The sequence below is a fragment of the Melopsittacus undulatus genome, chromosome Z (genome assembly GCF_012275295.1).
Source record: "Melopsittacus undulatus isolate bMelUnd1 chromosome Z, bMelUnd1.mat.Z, whole genome shotgun sequence".
In the NCBI taxonomy this organism is placed as follows: domain Eukaryota; kingdom Metazoa; phylum Chordata; class Aves; order Psittaciformes; family Psittaculidae; genus Melopsittacus; species Melopsittacus undulatus.
The window spans coordinates 56,136,785-56,159,968 of NC_047557.1; the positions used below are offsets into that span (position 1 = coordinate 56,136,785).

Sequence of the window (23,184 nt, forward strand, 5' to 3'; positions counted from 1 at the left end):
GCCTTCAGAACAGCTTCTGGGCTATGGCCAGAAGAGGGATGGCATGAGAGGGATGGCATCAGGGGAGGGATGACAGGTTTTGTCTTTGCAGCTGATCCCATCTACTTTCATGAGGGGAATAGTGATCCAGCAGGGATGGCTGGCAATGTCAGAGCTCTGTGTAGCCCGGGGCCCATTGGTGGTGAGTGCATGGAGATGCCCAGCTCCTTTGGATCCTTTTGGTAGAAATTCAGTACCCTCCTTGGCATTTTATGTTTAAGATATCTTGCTGAGATGCCTGAGGGAAGGCAGGGCCAGCCCACCTGTGTGAGGTGGACAGAAAGTGCCACACAGTATAAAAACAGGCAAGCAAAATAATCTCTTTTCATGACACAGCTACAAAACCAGAGCATTGTACAGGTAAGCAAACTGTAGGCCCTCAACTGAACAAAAAGATGAAACCAATGTTTGGGATGCTTTTCAACATCTTTCCATTTTAATTAATAGAAACTCTCCAAGTTAAACCCAAGATGGTGAATGTATCTCGTCTCCCTGCTATCACCCATATTCACCTGTAGTTCTTGCTGTTTTGTTCACAAAAACATTAAAAAAAGGCAAGCCTTTTTCTGTCCTGTTGTTCAGATCTCACTTTGTGCCAACTCCAAAGATACTTGATGTTTCAGGAGAAAGGTCACCATCACCTACAGTTACACCATCACTTTGTTTTCCTGACCACTGTAGCAACATGTCTTTATCCTTCAATGACTAATTCGTTGTAAACCTGGGTCATCTTACCCTCATTGTACAGGGAGAGAATAACAACTGCAGTGCCTCTGTATGAGAAAAACAGGTTCTGTGAACCTGTGAATCTCTGTATTTTACAACTCTGCTTCCCGCCCTACCACAACCTTGCAATGAAAACCCAGTACAACGAGCCAAAACTGTGAAAGGTGTATCAACCTTTCCTTCCACTCTGGCTAAGGAGCAGTTTCCTGAATGTGATGCTGGTTCTCACCTGCTAAAAAGGCCATTCTGCAAACATCTTACCCATTCCCCTCTTGTACTTCCATACTACGTCATGTTTGAAGAGCCATCCACTGAGATTAGTGTTCACATTCTGTTCTGCTTCATTGAAAACTCAAAATGCAAAACTTAAATTTATGCTTTCTATGCTATTTTGGGGTTCATGTGCATGCCAAGGAAAATCTGGTTTGTTGCTACTTATTAAAAGAATACTTTCCATAGAGAAAGCCATTTATAAGAAGAGTAGAAGTTCTTCCTGCTTCTTTTCTGTCTTTTTTCATGTTTAATACATGCATATTTTCAATACCACAGCCCAAGCCGATCCACTGTCAGTCCCAGTCAATATAGTGGTAGCCTCCTGCGAGACTCAAAGTGGGAAAAAAGGCAGCAACTGTTGGCACTGGAAGTACTGAACTGGTTAATGCTGTATTCGCATCACTATTCATTTTGAGGTGCAGGCTGCATTTCTAATTTAGGTGTTAAGCAGCAAGAAGACTCAGAAAGTGCATTGTGGCACTGGCACAGCAATCATGACAGGCTGCACCCCAGCCTGGTTGTATCCTGTAGCAAGGACAGAGGTGATGCTGCCACTCAGGAGCAGGGATGTCTTGGCACATTTCTTGGCGCTGCCAAGGCCTTTTACACCTTCCATGTGAGGTTTGCTGCAGTGTGGTTTAAATGAGATCATTAGAAGGTGGGTTCAGACTGTGTTGTTTGATTGTACCTAGTGTGAATGGTTTGTGGCCACATTGCAGAGATACTTCTAGGAAGCCTGAGGATTGTTGGGGTTTTCTTTTGTCAGTCTGGTCCTACTTTGTGTTTGTATTATTGACCTGGATGGTGGATGTGGCATGTGCTTCTCCCCTGTGCAGATGACGTTGAGCTGTGAGGCACTGCCCTGGAGCACAGGAGCAGGAATGATTCCAGCAAACTGGAACAGTGGTTTGGTTAATAGAAAGAGTTACTTTGGGAAGGGACAGGCGCCAAACACTTAATTGCACAAACAAATCGTTTGCATTCCTGCAGCATGTCTGGAAAATGTCTTTCCCTTGCGATGGCTGACAAGCTGCTCCTGTACACACAAAGTAGAAAAGGAAAGAGATAAAACCCACCCCTATAATCACAGGACATGAGAAAATGGTTCATACTGCTCTTACACACTGGCTGGAGGTAGCCCAGAGGTGGTCTGGGGTGGGGTGCTGGGGGGATGAGGGTGAATGTTGGGTGTGCTCAGACATAAAAAGCAAAACCACAGGAATGCTGATAGATGTTGAATTCTTGGGTAGAGGGTGGCCTTGAAACCATCTGACCCTGAAGAAAGTGGCTTTAGAGCTTGCACTTACGTGTAAGCACTGGGAGTTCTTGGGTACAGGGTGGCCCTGAGAACATCTGTCTCTGAAGAACTGGCTTTGGAGATTGGACTTGTATGTAAGTACTGTGAGCAGAAGGGCAGCGATATTTCTCTTCTCTCTGCCTCCTTTCTCTCTTCCTTCCTTTCCCCTCACTTTGTTTCCGTGCACTTAAAATGGAGACAAACAGGAACAAAACATCCTGGGGGACCATAAGCAGATGTGATATGAGGAGGAATGTAGCAAACATACATTCTTTCAGAAAGCATGTGAACTCTGCCATCCTCTTTCCTGGTGACACCAGTGCTCTAGGGGAGACCATGGGATCAGGAGGCTCTTCCCTCTGTGCCATGCAAAAGCACTGAGGCTTTTAGGTATAAAAGGCTTCTGGATGCTGCAGAAAGAGCAGTAGAAAATATAAAAGTGTGTTTGCTGCTGCCCTTAAGGGCAGGAGGCATGTCCAGACCAGGACTCACAAGCTCTGGGCATGGCAACTGTGGAGGGAAGCTAGCACTTCAGACAGTGCCGGGGGTGCGGGAGGGATGGAGCTGCAGACCAGAAGCATGGGTTGGGCTTTAGCCTTCAGCTTGGTCCTCCTGCCTGCACAGGAAAGGCTTTTACCCCAGTCAATTCCCCATGCAGCCCACACTGCCTGGCAAAGGTGGCTTGTGTCCAAGGTCTGCATGAAAACAGACAGGGGACAGGGGGATTGACCAGACCCATGCCATGAGCCCACTGTGACGCTGGCAGGGCCCTTGTGATCCCAGATCCAGCCTGCTGGGCTGCATTACTGCCTTGAACAGCAGCTACTAAAGGATTTAGTGGGGATGCACAGCACTGGTACCACACATGAAAAAGCTCTGGCTGGACATGGCTTCTGGGTCCTGCAGCAAAAGAAAAGGACAAGCAGAAAGAAAAGACAAAAAGCTGTATGAGATGTTACAAAGATGAGGAGAAATGTACCTCTGTGGCTACATACAGCACAGAGAAAACCAAACCATGACCTGGGCATCCCCTCCTCAGCTGCAAGGGCAGTCCAGCTCTGGCATGGGCAGACTGAAGGAAGGGGATACTGCAGAGAGGGCAGAGCACACACAGCAGTTTTGGCCTCTCAGGAGTGTCACTGCCCTGCTGTGAGACTGAAGACAGAGTCCAGGAATGTGACCAGCTCACAGGAGCATTTTATTTGGACGTATCAGTCAGACCACATCAAATCCTGTCTGAAACATCACAGGGTTGGCAGGAGAATGGAGTCATCTTCACCTGAGTCTTTAGGCCAAGCTGGAGCAGAGTGCACTTGCTTTGCACATACGGTAAAAGCACTCCTTCCTCCCAGAGGACACTTTGAAGGAAGAGCATTGAGGATAGCCTGATCCAGGAAATTAATGGCAGCTAAATATGAGACAATTTTCAACAAGGACAAAACAAAAATCCCTCAAAAAAGAACCCTCAAAAGACTGTTTTGTTATAGAATCATAGAATAATTAGGTTTGGAAAGGACCTTAAGATCATCCAGTTCCAACCACCCTGCCATGGGCAGGGAGGGACACCTCACACTAAACCATATCACCCAAGGCTTCATCCAACCTGGCCTTGAAACAAAACAGCAAAGCTTCTCAGGGTCCCCTTTTGGCCCAAGAGCCCCCAGCCCAGACCTGTTGCCCCTCTTTTGGCCTCTCTGAGCACCTGCTGGGTCTGTAGGCAGATGGTCATTTGGCATCTGCCCTTGGGATGCTGCTTTGCTGGTACCCACCCCAAACCTGCAAGCAGTGGGCTCACAGATCAGGGCTGATGCAACCTGATGTAACTGCAGCTGAGCAGCTCCCCAGGGAGCCCATCTGCACATGGTGTCTCAGTGCATGCACCATTTTCAGGGGAGGGACCTCAGGAATCACCTGGTCCAACCTTAGGAGGCAAAGCACGCCCTAGACTAGATGGGCCAGAATGCCAAATCCTTAAAGCATCCAGTGTTTGGGAATCCACCACTTCCCTGGGGAGATCATTCCAATGACTGATTGTTCTCATTGTCAAAACCTCCTTTCATGTCCAGTCAGAATCCCAGGAGTAACCTGTGTTCATTTCCCCTCATCTTTTCCATGTGGCTTCTTGTAAAAAGGGAGTCATCTTTGTAGCCATCCTGTAATAGTGAAACAGGGCGATAAGGTGCTTTAAATGGAACACGGTGTTAAGGTGCCTTAAAGGTCCTTTAAATACTGGAACATGATGATAAGAGGCTGCTGGCAAACACGGGTTACTGTGCCCCTAGACAGATGTGTGGCTATGGGAAATGACAGCAGGGCTAAAAGCCCTGTCTAGCAGCTGCCATTGCTCCTGTTCCAGGGCAGGCAGGTGGGGCTAAGGTGGCTGCTGCCCTGGTGCCTCCTCACAGCAGGCAGGAATGCGCCAGATCTGACCTGGATCTTCCCAAACAAGCCTGAACATCACGGACAAACTTCTGACACAGCTGTCTCCCTTTGATTTTGTTTGTTGTTGCTGTATTCTAATGGGTGACTTCTTCAGCAGCAGAGGTGCAGTTGCAGTGGTTCCCACCTGGTTGCATCAGTCTTGTGAACTGATGCGGAGAGCAGTGCTGCTCATACAGTGACTAATGGGCAGGAAGGAACCTGAGATCCTGCCACTTCCTAGAAGCTCTGTGAAGACTGGGCAGGCAATAGCCTGTCCTGGCAGCGAGTGTGCAAAGCTGCATCAGCGGAGGCTCTGCATGCAGTTCCGAGAAGGGAGCAGCAAGCCTGACAGCCCAAACCCACTGCAGCTCAAGGCTCAGGCTTTTTACCCATTGCAGATGTTTCTTACTTCTTCCTGCTTTCATCTATTTGCTGCTTGTATGATCCTGGACATCCCTTATGTGATCAGCTATGTGGCTGTTCCAGGGTTTCTTGCATACTCTCCTGTCTGCCTTTGAGGCACAGGGTACTCTGGTAGTGGTGATATGTTGATCTTTTCTCCTGCATAAGGAGGCACCCTGTAAGACCACTAAGAGCCCCAGTAGCCATTGAGATCAAGCTCTGCTTGCTGTCATGGGCTGGCAGCAGGACAACCTGGGAGAGGAGCTGGCAAATTCCAGCTCTAGTTGAGACTGTATGTCTCCATCTCCAGCACATAAGCAGATTATTTGGTGCCTGTGCATTCTTTTTCCCATCACTGTAGATTACATCAGTACCTACAAGCCTTGCTATGCAAATTAATCACAGGTGTACATGGTCTGCAAACAGGCCCAGCTGAAGCTGCAGAGGATCTGATGTGTAATGCTTGGGGCAGCAGCCTGGCATTGCAGCAAGCGACATCCACATGTGCTGCTGTCAGCAGAAGGGTGTCAGACTCAGCTGCAGCAGCACATTGGTGTGGGCAGGAACAGGGATCTGCAGCAGCATCTATCCCATCTACCCACCACATCCAGGCAGAGATGGCAGAGGAGCCAGAGCTCCTGTCACCCCTATGTAAAAACCTGGGCTGCTGCCCCAGCAGCGAGCTCTGCCTGTGAGGGATGGCAGGTGAGGAGTTCTGTAATCTCAGTATGGAACAACAGGATGCCACGCAGGACATAGCACTGCTTATACAGGTGCTATAAGGCATCTGAGACAGCACTCTGTGCACTGCTTCTCCACATGGCTGCTCTGTAGAGCAGCACTGCTCCTGGAAGGATTTGACTGCAGGGCAGAGCAGGGCATGGCTGCAGGGCACCAGCCACTGTGAATCTGACTGGGTGGTTCGTGGCCCTTGAAGATGCCTACCTGCTCCACTGTGCCTGCATGAACAGGGCTTGACTGAACCTCCCACCAGCAGGATTGTGCCTGGGAGATCTGCAGCTGCTTTTGGGTCCAAAGACATGCACCAGTGATGAGCACAGGGCTGAGGAAGGTGATGCACTCAACCACATGCAAGGTGAAAGGGTCCTGAGCCTTTATATGTTGGATTGGGAGCCTGAGTCTGGCACCAGTGAAGGAGAGCTCTTGTGCAAACTTGCACTTTCATCTGCACATGAGCAGAGCTTTGGCTGAAACTGAGTTAAAAGTGAGAGTTTATTAACTTTGGAAGAAGGGGCAGGAAACTCAGAAGGACTACAAGAATGTTGTGAAATTATACATAGAGAAAATTAGAAGAGCCAAAGCCCAACTAGAACTTAATCTGGCTACTGCTGTAAAAGATAATAAAAATGCTTCTATAAATACATTAGCAACTAAAGGAGAGCTAAGGGAATCTCCATTCTTTATGGATATGGGAAGAAACAGCAACAGGGGGGTGACGAAAAGGCTGAGGTACTTAATGCCTTCTTTGCCCAAATCTTTAGTAGTTAGACCAGCTTTTCTCAGGGTACCCAATCCCCTGAGCTGGAAGACAGGGACAGGGAGCCTGTCTCACAGTGTGAAGCCCACATAATCCCAGGGAAAATGGTCAGTGACCTGCTACAACATTGAGACACACACCAGTTTATGGGGCTAGGTGGGATCTACACAAGGATGCTGAGGAAGCTGGTGAAAGTGCTCACTGAGCCACTCTCCATCATTTATCAGCAGTCCTGGGTAACCAGAGAGGTCCCAGTTGACTGGAGTTTATCAAATGTGACACCCTTCTACAAGAAGGGCAGGAAGGAGGATCCAGTGAACTACAGGCTGGTCAGCCAGACCTCAGTGCTGGGCAATGTCATAGAGCAGATTGTCTTGAGTGCCATCATATGTCATGTACAGGACAACCAGATCATCAGGCCCAATCAATGCGTTTATGAAAAGCGGGTCCTCCTTGACTAACCTGATCTCCTTCCACGACAGGGTGACCTGCTTAGTGGGTGAGCGATAGGCTGTGTATGCTGGCAAGATAGTCTTTGGTAAAGCCTTGACACCATTCCCCACAACATTCACCTGGAGAAACTGGCAGCTCCTGGCTTGGATGGCTGCACTATTCATTGGGTTAAAAACTGGCTGGATGGCAGAGCCCAGAGAGCGGTGGTAAGTGGAGTTAAATGCAGTCTGTGGCCAGTCACAAGTGATGTTCCCCAGGGTTCAGAACTGGGAATAGTTCTGTATAATATCTTTATCAGTGATCTGTATTAAGGGGCCAAGTGCACCCTCAGTAAACTTAGGGACAAAAACAAGTTGACTGGGAGTGCTGATCTGCTGAAGGATAATGAAGCTCTGCAGATGGATCTGGACAGGCTAGATTGATGGTTTGTTGCCAGTGGTATGAGGGTCAACAAGGCAAAGTGCCAGATCCTGCACTTGGCCCAATACAACCCCATGCAACACTACAGGCTTGGGGCAGAGTGGCTGGAAAGCTGCTCATGGAAAAGGACCTGGGGTTGCTGACTGACAGCTGCTGAACATGAGCCAGCTTGTGCCCAGACAGCCAAGGCGGCCAGCAACATCCTAGCCTCTATCAGCAATAGTGTGGCCAGCAGGGCCAGGGCAGTGATCATCCCCCTGCACTGGGCACTGGTGAGGCTGTACCTTGAATCCTGTGTTCAGTTCTGGGCCCTTCACTACAAGAGAGACACCGAGGTGCTTGAGCACATCCAAAGAAGAGCAACGAAGAAGCTGGTGAAGGGTCTGGAGCACAAGTGTGATGGGAAGTGGCTGAGGGACCTGGGGGTATTTAGTCTGGAGAGGAGAAGGCTCAGTGGGGACCTTATCACTCTCTACAGCTACCTGAAAGGAAGTTGTAGTGAGGTGAGGTCAGTCTCTCCTGCCAGGTAACAAGTGATAGAACAAGAAGTAATGGCCTCAAGCTGTGCCAGGGAAGGTTTAGGTTGGATATTATGAAAAATTTCTTTACAGAGAGGGTGCTCAGGCATTGGAACAGGCTGCCCAGGGAAGTGGTGGAATCACTGTCCCTGGAGGTGATGCAGAGATGTGGCACCTATGGACGTGGTTGAATGGTTAACCGTTGGGCACAATCCCAAAGGTCTTTTCCAACCTAAACTTTTCTATGATTCACTTTTGCCACTCAGCTTTTATGTCTATTGACCTAAGGTACACTGATGAATTTTCTTGGAAGTGTAGGTAGAGGACATGGCTCCTTCAGACTCTTGGTGCTTAAGAGTTTGATGGTTTCCAAAGTATTGGTGTAGCCTGCCATGCACTCTCTGCACTCTTCACTTCTTTTGTATCTTTTCTTGAACACCCTGAAAAAATCAGATAAAACCAGTAGCTTCTTGAAAGCAGAAATATAAGAAACCTGTTGTCGCAAGCTGTCTGAACTGTACTGTGTGTTTATCATGCTGCATCACGTCTAGTTTTACACTAACTGCCCAGGTCAAGTCCAGGGTTTTCTCAGCCAGCGCTCAGCCTACAGGTATCCTGGAAAGCTCATGTGCTTTATGGGTCAATGGTGTATCTGCTCTGTTTAGCTTGCGCCCTGCTTTTTGTCTGTATTCCTAGAGCCACACCCAGCAACTCCTCTTTGGAGTGCCCTCAGACATGATATTTACTGCAGCCACTTGTGTCTGGTTTATGGTCCAGCCAGGGATGAAATCAGGAGCACCCCATACTTGGAAAGCATTTAGGTTGCAAAATGACACTCTTGAGCAGGAGGGAGATGCTAGAGCCAAGATCCCAGCAGGACATGGCTTTCCCAATTGTGCTGTGCAGTGCTATCCTTGGTGGCACAGCCAGGGTCTGCTCCCTGTGCCTGTCTGTATTTATCTTGCCTTATATATCTGTTGCTTCAGAGCCCCTGCCTTCAGCCTTTGAGATGCCCTTCATCCTCCCATGTGGACACCAGCTGCCAGAAGTCACTTACTTCACATGTCAGCACACACAGGAATGGCAACAACATTATCTTATTGCTGCTTTGAAGAGAGAAACCATAACCCTGGCTGGCACCAAAACAGCGATGAACCGAAAATCACACAGGTTGTGTTGTTGCACTGCCACTGTGCTGCAGGCTGGTCTTTCTTTTGCTGTCCTTTCTCTGCCAGTGTTGCTTCTTCCCAAGCAGGCCCCTCACCCAGTGTGGGTGGGAATAACCAGGACACCAGCACATGGCCATCCCTCCCTCCCCAGGGGTACACTTGCTTGGGGGGGTTTCTTCCAGGAAGCTCTGCTTGTCATTTCTAACTTTAATTTCACATCATTTCCCCTTAATATGATTATCCTTCCTTTATGTAATTTATCCCCACTGGTGTTTACAGCACCTCCTTGCTTATTAGCAGCAGGATTAATTAATGAGCTGTTTATCCCTTACCCCAGATCATTAACCAAGCTATTTTAATAGAACCAAACCAGACATCTGGCCTAGAAATACCTGAGTGGGAAGCTACCTCTTTTGTCAACCTCAGCTTTCATTTTGTGGGAAAGGATAGTTTAGACCCTGTCCCGCAGGTGAAAAAGGGTACTAAGACAAGAGTTAGCAGAGCTAACTCACAGAGCTTCAGGTTAGATTCAAAGTGCGAGGGGGTCGTAGCTGAACTAGTGAGGTATTGTCCTACTATTAATGAAGACCAAAAGGCCTCCCACCTCCCAAGGGTGCCATCAGCGTGCTCTGCTCGCTCCCTGAAATGCCTGTACACCAATGCACGCAGCATGGGGGATAAACAGGAGGAGTTAGAAGTCTGTGTCTAAAGGTTATGACCTAGTGGCAATTACAGAGACATGGTGGGACAGCTCACATGACTGGAATGTGCTCATGGATGGCTATGTCCTTTTTAGGAAAGACAGGTCAACAATGCGAGGTGGTGGAGTTGCTCTTTATGTGAGAGAGCGACTAGAATGTATTGAGTTCTGTCCAGGGGCAGATGAGGAGAAAGTGGAATGTCTGTAGGTACGAATTAAGGGACAGGCTGGTACGGGTGATACAGTTGTGGGAGTCTATTATAGACCTCCTGATCAGGACAAAGGAGTTGATGAGGCTTTCTACAGGCAACTGGAAGCAGCCTCGCAACTACATGCCTTAGTCCTCATGGGGGACTTTAACTACCCTGATATTTGCTGGAAGACTCACACAGCCAGTCATTCACTGTCTAGGAGGTTCCTCCAGTGCATTGACGATAACTTCTTAATGCAAATGGTGGACAAACCAACTAGGAGAGGAGCGCTGCTAGATTTAGTACTCACCAACAAGGAGGGTCTGGTTGAAGTGGTGATGGTCAATGGCAGCCTTGGCTGCAGTGACCATGAGATGGTGGAGTTTAGGATCCTGTGTGGGAGGAATAGAATACCTAGCAAGGCCACAGTTCTGGATTTCCGAAGGGCCAACTTTGGCCTGTTCAATCAACTGCTAAGGGAAGTCCCATGGGAAAGGGTACTAGGCGGTAAAGGGGCTCAAGATAGTTGGTCAGCATTCAAGGACCACTTCTTCCAAGCTCAGGATCAGAGCATCCCAATGAGTAGGAAATCAAGTAAGGGATCTAGGAGACCAGCGTGGTTAAACAAGGAGCTGCTGGGCAAACTCAAGTGGAAAAGGAGAATCTATGGATTATGGAAAGAGGGGCTGGCCACTTGGGAGGAATATAGGACAGTTGTTAGAGGATGTAGGGAGGCAATTAGGACAGCTAAGGCCTCCTTGGAACTTAATCTTGCTAGTCGGATTAAGGACAATAGAAAGGGCTTCTTCAAATACATAGCAAATAAAACTAACACAAGAGGCAATATAGGCCCACTGTTGAATGAGGTGGGTGCCCTGGAGACAAGAGGATACAAAGAAGGCAGAAGTGTTGAATGCTTTCTTTGCCTCTGTCTTTACTCCTGCAGACTCTAACCAGGGGCCCCAGATTCCTGTAGCCCCAGAAGGAGTCAGGACAAAGGAGGAGTTTGCTTTGGTAGATGAGGATTGGGTTAGGGATCAGCTATGCAATCTGGACATCTATAAATCAATGGGTCCGGATGGAATGCACCCACGGGTGCTGAGGGAGCTGGCGGGGGTCATTGCTGGGCCACTCTCCATAATCTTTGGTAAATCGTGGGAAACGGGAGAGGTGCCTGAGGATTGGAAGATGGCAAATGTCACACCAGTCTATAAGAAAGGCAAGAAGGAGGACCCGGGTAATTATAGACCAGTCAGCCTTACCTCCATCCCTGGAAAGGTGATGGAACAACTTATTCTTGACTCCATCTCTAGGCATATCAAGGATGAGGGGGTTATTAAGAACAGCCAACATGGTTTTATGAAGGGGAAGTCATGTTTGACCAACCTTATAGCCTTCTATGAGGAAGTGACTAGGTGGAGGAATGATGGTAGAGCGGTAGATGTGGTTTTTCTTGATTTCAGTAAGGCATTTGATACTGTCTCCCACAGCATCCTCATAGATAAGCTAAGAAAGTGTGGGCTTGCCGATCAGGTAGTGAGGTGGATCAAGAACTGGTTGAAAGGAAGAAGGCAGAGAGTTGTGGTCAGTGAGGCAGAATCTAGCTGGAGGTCTGTGACTAGTGGAGTCCCTCAGGGGTCAGTGCTGGGACCAGTGCTGTTTAGTATTTTCATCAACAACCTGGATGAGGGAACTGAGTGTACCCTCAGCAAGTTCGCTGATGACACTAAACTGGGAGGAGTGGCTGACACATCAGAAGGCTGTGCTGCCATTCAGCGAGACCTGGACAGGCTGGAGAGTTGGACAGGGAGAAACTTGATGAAATTCAACAAGAGCAAGGGTAGAGTCTTGCATCTGGGGAAGAACAACCCCATGTACCAGTACAGGTTGGGGGTTGACCTGCTGGAAAGGAGTGAAGGGGAAAGGGACCTGGGGGTCCTGGTGGACAGGAGGATGACCATGAGCCAGCAATGTGCCCTTGTGGCCAAGAAGGCAAATGGCATCCTAGGGTGCCTTAGAAAGGGTGTGGTTAGTAGGGCAAGAGAGGTTCTCCTCCCCCTCACTCTGCCTTGGTGAGGCTGCATCTGGAATATTGCGTCCAGTTCTGGTCCCCTCAGTTCAAGAAGGACAGGGAATTGCTTGAAAGAGTCCAGCACAGAGCCACAAAGATGATTAAAGGAGTGGAACACCTCCCTTGTGAGGAGGGGCTGAGGGAGCTGGGTCTCTTTAGCTTGGAGGAGACTGAGGGGTGACCTCATCAGTGTTTACAAATATGTAAAGGGTGGGTGTCAGGATGATGGAGCTAGGCTTTTTTCAGTGATATCCAGTGATAGGACAAGGAGGAATGGGTGTAAACTGGAGCATAGGAGGTTCCACGTGAACATCAGGAGGAACTTCTTTACTGTAAGAGTGACAGAGCACTGGAACAGGTTGCCCAGGGAGGTTGTGGAGTCTCCTACATTGGAGATATTCAAGGCCTGCCTGGACAAGTTCCTGTGTGATGTACTCTAGGTTACCCTGCTCTTGCAGGGGGGTTGGACTAGATGATCTTTTGAGGTCCCTTCCAACCCTCGGGATTCTGTGATTCTGTGATTCAGCAACAATCCTGTACCAGGCACTTCGCAGCCATCTCACCAGTGTCTGCAGGGCAGGCACAGCTTTTCGTATTTATTCTAATTCTCTAATGACTAAGGCTACAGTCCAGAAAAAGGCATAAGCTTGTTTTTAGCTTCATAGTAGCTAAGTACCCTTAATGGTTGCATGACAGGACCATACACTTAAGTGCATATTTTTTGAGGTTTCCGTTCTTGTCATACTACACAGCCTCCAAACTTGACATCCCTTTCTTTTAGCGTGGAAAACGGGCATTTGCAGGGTGCATCTTTTCTACCAAGCAAAAGCCCCATGCTCAGAGCTGCACAAGAACAGATGCACAAATCCCTTGTGAACCACACCAGTGGAGTGGCTATCAGGCAAAAGGGAGATCCCAGGCTGCTGCTCAGCAGGAGAAGGACACAGCATCTTCTCCCCACCTACTGCAAACAGATCTGGATATGCCTCTGCTCATGCTTCAGGGTGTCTGTCTGCCAAACGCAAGGGCGTCTCCACACTGGGCAACCACAAACATAACTTGTAGCTGTAAATGAGAGGCATGGCTGGGGAGCAAAAGATAAAGGGATGGCAAGGCAAGGCAGCAGCAGCTGGGGGAATGCTCAGTTCTGCAGTGGTGCTGCCGCATGCCCTGCTTGCATCTGCAGTTGCACAGCATCATAACTGTGCCTGCCCACAGCTATTAAGGCTGCTGGTTCAACATCAGTGAATTCTGGTCACCTCTGAGTTAGATGCAAAAATCATGATGTTCCTCTTCCAATAGTGACAGAAGTACTGAGGTCAGGATATTGAAAACGAAGCAAAATAAACAGACTGTGCTGAGGAAACAGGTAGGAGGGGAAGGCATGACTAAGAACTGGGAAAGCCCTGGATATGTTTGCAGGGCATAGAAGAGCAGGGAGTAGTGCCTGCAGAGATTGATTGTTCTTTGCCAGCTGACTGTGTAAGGACAGATTTCCTGAGGCTGCTGGTATAACACACAGCAAAATAGTCATCAGGAAGAGTGCTGGGCAGAGGTGCAGTATCAGTCCTCACCATGCTCCCAGGTGGTGCAGGTTGGGAGCATTACAGGTGCTGTCTTTCCCAAGCACCCTTCTTTTCTGGCCTATGCATGCAGGTCTGAGCTGGCTGACACTGTCATAAGCCTCAAAGTTCTGGAAACAGGGGGAAGTCCTCATCTCCAGAATAGGTTGTCCAGAGAAGTTGTGGATGTGTGCAAGGCCAGGCTGGATGGGGCTTTGAGCAACCTGGTCTAGTGGAAGGTGTCCCTGCCTGTTGTAGGGGGGTTGGAACTGGATGATCACTAAAGTCTCTTCCAACCCAAACCATTATGTGATTTTATGATTTTATTCTATGATTCTATGACAATGTGAAGGAATAAGATTTACATTCAGCAAAGAGAGACTGGGAAGGTTAAGGTTAGTGCCAGTCCACTGGGCTATCAATGAGGTACATGGATGACACCTGCAGAAGGGCTACCATTAACAATGATGATAGTTCTGCTTAAATCTCATCTGTCTGCTTTAATCTGCAGCACTTTGGTGGAGAAGGGAAGGCTCACCTGGCCCTTGAAATGGGAAGAACTGAAGTGACTTTCTTGTGGTGACACAGTCTGCCACTGTCACTGGCTAGGAGAAACAGTGTTCTATCCACAAGGCCACAAGAAGCATGGTGCTTCTTGTAGCACAAAGTGGTTGTGCTGGTCTGTCCACATGAGCAACATTTGGCAGGATGGACCAGCCTGCACCAAAGAACCACATCAATCAGCTTGTGAAGAGTATCAGCTTTTATACAGCTCAGCTGGGAGAGGTGGCAAGCATGCAGGCCTTGATACTGGCAGGCAACATGTCAGTCTGGAAAGCAAGGGTAATGGAAATATAGCCCTGATCCTGGCAGAGGAGCTTTTCATAAATGGGATGGACATGTGAAGAAGTGCTCTGTTTCATGTACATGAGCAGAAATAATCTTAAAGAAGTAGATCAATAATAGTGGTGCATATTCCACCTGGCCTGCTTCTGGGTACTGTAATGCCTGTCTCTTGCTGCTGGAAATGTGTGGTCCTGGTATGTTCTCCCAGAAAAGCATCTGCAGTGTGGTAAAAGCATCAGGGATCTTTACTGCAGTAAGGATCCAAACTGCTCCAAGACAAGTCTGAGATGCAGAACCCATTCCTGCACTGAGATGCAAGAGATCGCTGCTCAAACTATCCTCAGGATGAAAAGGTAAAAACTGCTGGCACACACTAGCCATGTTTAGTGCACCCCAAGATCAGAGCCTACAGACACTTGTAGCCTTCTCACTGTACATCAAAGAGTAGAGAGACATAGGTGTCAGCAGACTCCCTTCAGCATTTCACCTAGTTCAGTATTCATGGTAAAGACAACACGACCAGGGAAAGAGCCCCATTCTTGCCACTCTTACTTTTAATTAAGGCTGTGCTCTGCAATTCTCCAGTATGTGTAAGATCCAAGCCCATGAGCAGAGGCAGCCCAGCTGTTCCCACTCAGGATTATTAGCAGCATTTGGAAAACTCTAAATTTGAGATGTCAGTTTGCATCTTTTCTAGCAGATGCACATCAGATTTCAGTGCTTCATGAACTGTGCTGTCTGTAACCTCACACTACCCTCTGGGCTGGTGGCTACGGAGGAAGATTGAGACATTGACTATTTCTTGTATTTTGAAGTCTCCACTTATACCTACATATCAAAACATTGAAAGTCTTACTACTATTACCCTCAAAAACCCCACACCCTCCATCTATTAACTGCTAACCCATATTGTAGGCTTAATTCATAGGTTTAAACTAATAACAGCATGTGTGGCTTCAAACTAACAGAGTAAATTAGAGCAAACTGTTCTAATGTCCTAATATGCAGAGAAATGAATGTTCAGCTGATAGGGGAAGGAACATTGTGGGACTGATAACAACTAATGAGACAGTAAATTGACCAAGGATGCCAGCCTTCAAGACAGCAGGGTGGTGCCCAACATGGAGCGAGACTGGAACAGAACTGAAGCAAGGGCATACCACTGCTAATGCAGCACTAGGACCTTGTGAGGGTGAGCAAGCACTAAGGTCATGCAGTAAACAGTGAGGAAGACTATTGGCAACCACTAGAGACCCCCACTCAGCAAGAAAATGCATGTGTAATTGGTATATAGATGTCATAATTAGTTCCTGGAAATAGAATAAATGTAAATAATTTCCTGGAAAACCTGTAAATATGCATGAGTATGCTAAATGTATAGCTGCTGCCAGCAAGTAATGGGTGCAAAATAATTCGCGTGTGCGCCCAGTGCTGCAATAAAGAATGCCTGCTTTCTAAAACCAAGAGTTTCTGACTGACTTTTACCACAACATACGCTCCTTGTTTGGAGGAGTGCTGTTGGAAGTTACAAAGTTATCTTTCTGCTACAGAGCATTTTTATCCTCAGCTGTCTTTGAATATGGGTGTCCATAGATTTAAGATTTCCAGTACTGGTGCAGAAGAAAACAAACTGTATCTCCATCTGGTGTAAATAGCGAGTAATCAGGTTTTAATTAATCTGATTATGTTAGTGGTACATTTGGTCCATACAGGTTTTAAAATATGCTGTAGCAGCAGAAAGGATTTGAAAACATAGGTGCTAAATGCATTTTCATCTTAAGAGCAAACCTGGACTAATCCAGCACATCCTTTTGAGATTACTGGCAATTATTTTGCTTTTCCCCTTGAGTGGAGTTCTGCTTCCCTTTCCTTGGGCTTTGCCAGCAGGTCCTAAAGGATAAGCTAGTATTTTTGTTGTGAGGCATTAAGGAAAGACTGCAATGTTTCCTCTATATGAGTACTAAACAGGGTGCATCTTTATTTACAGTGTAAAGTGCATCACACAGAAGTTGTTTAAAACACACAACAAGCTGTGACATAAATGACAATACAGTACTGGGAAGGGAGGGGAAAGTGTTCCAGTAAGTATCAAAACATCATCAACAGCACTAATATAACAGCCTCTAGTTTCAGCTACTCTGTCCTACCACCACATTGCCTTACAAAACACGTTGACTGGGTTGATCCTGGGACTCCGTGTACTAGTCACTAGTGTGAAGCTGGAGTGCAAAAAGCCATCCCACAGTCCTAAAATCTTCAGCAATGTTCTGCCAGCTTTAAGCACTGTTCTCACCACTGTCCTGTTCTGGAGATCATCAGTGCAGAGTCAGGGCACACACCGGAGAAGAACATTGGAAAAAATACTAAAACATGAGAGTAACATTATTTATATAACTAAAGATCTGCTTTTCTCACCCATGCACTCTTTGCCTCCAGAAGTCCTGTGTTTCTCACTGCAGCTTCGAATTCACATGCTGCTAAGGCAGCAAGGAGGTCAAGGGTAAAGTGCCTACAAATGATGGTGACTATGGGTTGAAATGCAGACATTATTTACCAAACACTAACTTCAGTGAAAGCTGTAAACATCGATGGCTGTGGCGCTAGGAGACAGAAGACTGTTGCTATGGGCTAGCAGAATCCATTAGAAAAAGAAGGCTGTGAGAGCTGAAACAACAACTCTTCAGCTGGTTGCAGCTCCCACTGGGAAGGAATCTACATTCACATTAATCTGATCCCCTAATGACTCCTTTACCTATCTGTTTTTCTTTTAGTTGGCTGAAAGCTCTTACTGGCTCACAATTTTGCTTGTTTCTTTGTTCCCTGTTGTCTGGTCTTGGGCTAACAGCCATCAGTTATGTGTCAGTATTTACTTGTGCCCTGTAATTGTAACTATGAGTTCATTTTGGTGTGCTACGACTTTCCTGGGTCCATGTCCATGCATTCATACAAGTAAGGTAAATCTATGAAGAGGGAAGGGGGGGTAGGTTTTTCACACTTCTAATCTGGAGGGTAACTAAGCAGGAATGCTACAGAAGGTAAAATTTATTTCTCCTTCCTCTTTCCCAGTGCTGACTGCAAGTCACGCTTTCTATTATTTCTGGGAAAAATGGGAGTTTCTGATCAATGACTCACAGGTTCTCACTCTAATATCTTCTTTTACAGATCAGACTTTTTGCTGACAATAATTACCAAACATCTGACCTCAAAAACTGCATGTGATTTCCACCTTGCAATTTCATCACCCTGCTTAACCACAGGTAAATCTTAGCATCTCAATTCATTAGAGAGTGACTTAACAATGGCATTCAGGTGTGTTTTACCCTCAGATGCAAGACAATCAGCACTGTGAGAAAGAAAAATCAGACAGCATGTGTGTTCTCAGTATTTCTCACTCAGCCAAGCACTGCTGCCTGTGTGGTGCGTTCAAAAGAGGCCTTCTGCAGTGCTCCAAGGGTTCTGCATTACATAAATAAAACTTTTCTTCAAGCAAATAGGAAAGTTTCACCTGTAAACATAACTGTTGTCTTCTCTCTCCATCTCAGGGGCAGTCAAACTTTGGGACCAAACCCCATGTATCAAAAGCATTCCCATAGGTGACAGCTGCTAGACATGTATTGCATCATTTACACAGGAAAGGAATGGTGGTAAGTCCCACGGCAAGTGGGAAGCACAAGTTTCAGTGGTCCACCTGCTTCCCACTGCTGGGTCCTGGATTATCCATCTTCAGAGCTATACCTGAACTGCCTGTAAGCCAAAAAGCCTCAAAGGCTCTTTTAGCTAGGCTTGGTTCATCTTTCTCTGAATGACATGGTGTTCTTTCATGGCTTTTTGTATTATTGACCATTTCATTAATAAAATCTTAGGTAAAATTAATGCTGATGCCATTAAGTCACTCTCCAATGACATTAACGTCACATAATATATATTACAGAATCTTCTTATGCCCACTAGGAAATGTGGTTACAACACGGGCTTTATCACATGTGCTTCTAATTTACACCAACATGAGTTCATGAATAGGCCCAATGCAAAATTTAGTGGCTTGATTAGCTTTGCATAACTATTCTTTACTGTTGAATTGCTGGACAGCAGTATGCTTTCGCAGATGGTAGCAGAATCGCCACATTCTGTTTAATTATGGTTGGTAGTATAGTGTGGTTTAATTAGCTTACTGTATGTAAGAAATGGGAAGGACTTCACTTTACACAACCACTTCCTCAGTGGTCAGTAAGAATCTTTACATTTCTATGTGTGTGTATGTATGTGTGTGTAGCAGCATATATTTGATAATACTTTTGTAAATAAAAAATACAGAGGAATTTCTTTAAAAATGGAAAGGTATAGTAAAAATGTATCACAAAATACAAAACAAGGGAGATGGGGGGAGGGAAGCAATGGATTTGATTTACAATGCATTAGATTCCAAGCCCTGGTGCCTAAGCTGAAGAAAGGTATCTGAATGTAGAACTGCTGCTCTGATGTTAAAAGGGATAGAAGCCAGCCTTCCGTTTCCTGCATCAGAAAAACAAGCAAAATAAAATCAGTGTTGTATCGAACATATCAAATAAGATCAACAGTGAGGCACAAGAGGATGGTGTCTGAAAGTATACCAGAGATTAGAGGGTCACAACTTAAGATGGCATACTGAGAGGGGAAAAATGTGGGTGTGGGGAATAGAGGCATGTGGCATTTAATGTAACTCACAACTCATCAGTGGGGTTTGGAGCTAATCTTGTTCTATATGCTGGTAAAAGCTTTTTTGCTTTCCGCTTCACTTTCTAAATCACACCTAATTAGCCGGCAACATCAAATCTTTGCTATCATGGCATTTACTCCTGTCTGTACTGGTTTTGAGTCCTCAGAAGAGTAGTGTACCCCACAAAGAGCCACCAGCAACTGAGACTTAACAAAATATAAAACAAATTTCAATTCTTGTTTCTCTCCTCTCCCCTCCCCGAGCCCCAGTTTTGTGTGGGGAAACCTCTTCTCAAAAAGCTCTTGAAGGGACCTTTGATTTGTCTCAGAGATAAACTCCATTTTTGGCTGCTAAATCCACTGGATCTGGGCTTCTCTGCTTCATGTCCTGAATGGAAATACAATCAGAATCCAGATGTGTAGCTTTCAATATAAAGCTCAATACTGTTTGCTGTGAGTACTTCTAAGTTGTTTTACTTAGGCATATTTAATCACTGCTGAAAAATGAAAACTGTTTATTTTGGACAATGTAGTTTCACAAACAAACATCTTTTAATTACAAACAGCTTTAAATTAAATAGCATATCAGAGAGACAGGGAGGAATGTCTGTTACTATCTATCCACAAAAAATGTACACTGTCACAGGCTTCACCAGTATCCTAGAGAAAAATATTATTTGGCTGTTATTTATTTAGCTCTTCAAGATAATGACCAATGTGTTCAGTAGGAGCCTGTGTGAACTGCAGTATAAATATTTTTCTAGCATATGTTTCATGGTCCTCATTAATATTCCATACAGGGAGCAGAACTCATGCTGTATGTTTTGTTATCATATCTGACTCCTCACTGCAATATCATCATTACCATTTCACCTGCCTTCCCTCTTCAGGGCTGTAAATGGCTCATAATGGCAGCATGAAGTAAAACTGCTTTCTAAAGAAAAACTGCATCCTGTTCAGATTGCTTTCAAAGCCAACCACTCGAACTTCACAAGTCTAAAAAGTGAAGCCACAATCGAGATTGTGCTGCCTCACATGGTGATGGGGTTCACTGATTTGCAAACCTCATCTTCTATTTGCCCCATTAGACATGAATCGGCAGGCCAAAACACAAACACTGGTAAAACCCTCTAAAAGAGAGCACACATGAACCAGATCTAAGCCCAGGCCCTTGGGGATTTTGATATAGGGATTGCACTGCCATGTTATTCGAACTGGGACTTGACTCAGAGGCACTGTGTTGCACTGCTTAAATGATTACAGCCCTCAAAAGCTATTTAGAACATCCGTTGTGATGCCCTAACCTTGAATCTGGATCCAGATGAGGTACATAGAGTTCAAAATGAACACTTGCACACAGTAGGCCACTCAAATTTCCTGAAGAACATTTTGTATTATATCACAAAAGCCGTATCAATTTATATGATTAAAAATAAGCCAAAGCCTTTCAGGTTTGCCTGTCTGCTTCCATGTAAGTGTGTAGTTTCCTGAGTTTTCTAGAAGTTTGGTAATCATTTTGTGGATTGCTCTTTAAGGCCTTTCCAGATGGCTCAAAAATCATAAGTGATCCAAGGACTACTAATTTACAGAATATAGAGGTGCTCAGGATATGCAAAATTCTTTATATTAAAGTTTAGTAGGGTGTGATTCAGCCTGACTATGGGACAGTGCTGAACAACACTTACCTAGAGCAGTCATGTCCAGTCCATGATGAGGGACAATAGCATCGATTTGGTCGTATACACTTCCCACCATTTAAGCAAGGCAATTGGCAAACAGCTGCATACAAATAAACACAGAGTTGCAGTAACAAGCACACCCACATCAAGCTGATTAAGGAATAGGGCATTGAAAATCAACCTGCATTATTCTGTGAAGAATGGACTACTCTCAAGACTGTAACATTAAACATCATCTCTGAGTCTGTTGTAAAACATGGTCTGCTGCGAAAGGGGAGCCTAACAAACACATCTCTCCTGAAAGTATTTTGACCTTCTCTACTGCTTTTGCTATCTCCTGCAGGGTGTAAGTTGTACAATATAGCATATGTATTATTTCACCTCACCTTAAAAATTCTGTTCTTGCTTCAAGTTGAGGAAAAAACCAACCAAACAAAAAAATGTAAATGGAAGCAGCAGGAAGAACCAGAAGAAAAGAGTCAGAAGAGCAACAGGAGAATAGGCCTTATTTCTGGGAAGAAACTGTGTGTGTTTCCTTGAAAGACATATGACAGCCAGAACAAGCAGACACCAGATATGGTAAAAAAGTATGGAAAGAGGCAGCATAAACAGAGAACATTAAAGGTCAGGAAGCTATTTACAGATCAAGAGCAGGCAAGGAGTAAGATGGAGACAAGGAAAGGAAGCAGAGAATGACAGTAAGTTCTTGAAAAATACACTGGATAGCCATAAGAGGTGTGACATAAGAGGTACAAGGCATTTTAATAAGAAAACAAACACCAGCTGCCTGGTAGGATCCTGTTGGGCCAGCTGCAAAATGGTTGCTTTTATGCAATAGCCTAACCGAAGGACATCAAGTAACCAAACAACAGTCAAACCTTTAAGCCTTCCAATCAATTCTGAGACTGGAAGGTAAAGCTCTATACAATGTACAGAACAGATTTAGAGACTCAATGAGGTCCTTCAAACACAGACATTGATATTGCAGGACAGGTGAAATTGTGAGTCTTTTGAGCAGGTGATGCCATATCTAGAGAACACATCTAAAAATATCATTAAGGACAAATGCTGGGTAATATTTTTGCAAAGAATATACAATTGGAAAACACTGATTAAAATGGAATTACAGGAAATGGAAATGAGTAATCATAGGAATGTGAAAGGAGGTGGAAATACACTACTCAACATCCTCTGGGCCAAACACAAACAGAAAATAGCAGAGATGAACCATCCCTGTGCAATTAAGTGTACCAACTTTGTAATGTTAAAAATGACTTCTGATTCTGGAATGAAGCATATGAACGAAACACATTTAGCTCTCACTTTGTGCATGTAATTATTCCAGTGAGACTGGCAGTTAGTTCAAATATTTCTCATTTCACTTTGCTCTGTCATGGCAAAAGGTCAAAACTAGTAAGTAAAATGCGAAGTGGTTTAATAACTTCGTAAGCTGTGGTTATGAGCTTTATGAATGGGCTTTGGCACAGATGCCACTGCTTACTAGAATTTTAAATTTAGCTACTGAAAAGCAAGTCAGCCTGAGTAGATTTGAATTACTGTTCCAAAAGTGAAGAAGCCATCTATCTTCCTTACCACCTATGTTGCTACAGCTGCAAAATTTGTGTAATATGGCAGAGGAGGGCCACAAGGATGATCAGGGGACTGCAGCACCTCCTATATGAAGACAGGCTGAGAAAGTTGGGGCTGTTCAGCCTGGAGAAGAGAAGGCTCATGGAGACCTCATAGCAGCTCTCCAGTATCTGAAGGGGACCTACAGGCGGGCCAGAGAGGGACTCTTCATCAGGGATTGTAGTGATAGGACAAGGGGTAGCTTAGGTTGAACTTTGGGTTTAAACTTGAATAGGGGAAGTTTAGGATATAAGGATATAAGGAGGAAGTTCTTTACTGTGAGAGTGGTGAGGCACTGGAATGGGTTGCCAAAGGAAGTTGTGAATGCTCCGTCCCTGGCAGTGTTCAAGACCAGGTTGAATAGTGTTGGGTGACATGGTTTAGTGTGAGGCAAGAGGGTTGGAACTAGATGATCTGAAGGTCCTTTCCAACCCAAACCATTCTATGATTCTATGATTTTTTCTTTCTGGATATCCCTTCTCCTCTGCACTGCCTTTTGCAGAGATCAGTCATGTGAATGCTGTCTGTCCTTTCTGGGAGCAAACTTTCTGAGAATTTTAAAGACTCATCAGGGACTACTGTGAAAATAGTTTGC

The 23,184-nt window shown here is 45.6% G+C and overlaps 1 protein-coding gene and 1 long non-coding RNA gene across 2 annotated transcripts in view; one reads left to right on the forward strand and one right to left on the reverse strand.

Annotated features, from left to right (window-relative positions):
- The first annotated feature begins 2,333 nt into the window (after positions 1 to 2,333).
- On the forward strand, positions 2,334 to 17,838 carry LOC115947451 (uncharacterized). The gene is made up of 3 exons (XR_004081379.1): positions 2,334 to 2,430; positions 9,034 to 9,217; positions 17,749 to 17,838. It is a non-coding gene; the product is annotated as an uncharacterized lncRNA (long non-coding RNA).
- Positions 16,539 to 23,184, reverse strand: part of SVEP1 (sushi, von Willebrand factor type A, EGF and pentraxin domain containing 1) — a 131,036-nt gene continuing 124,390 nt past the window's right edge. The window contains exons 47-48 of the mRNA XM_005154848.3: positions 20,967 to 21,060; positions 16,539 to 19,098 (exon numbers count right to left, since the gene is read on the reverse strand). Coding sequence (XP_005154905.1) covers positions 19,068 to 19,098; positions 20,967 to 21,060 — 125 coding nt within the window. The 3' untranslated portion in view covers positions 16,539 to 19,067. The remainder of the gene's footprint in view (positions 19,099 to 20,966; positions 21,061 to 23,184) is intronic.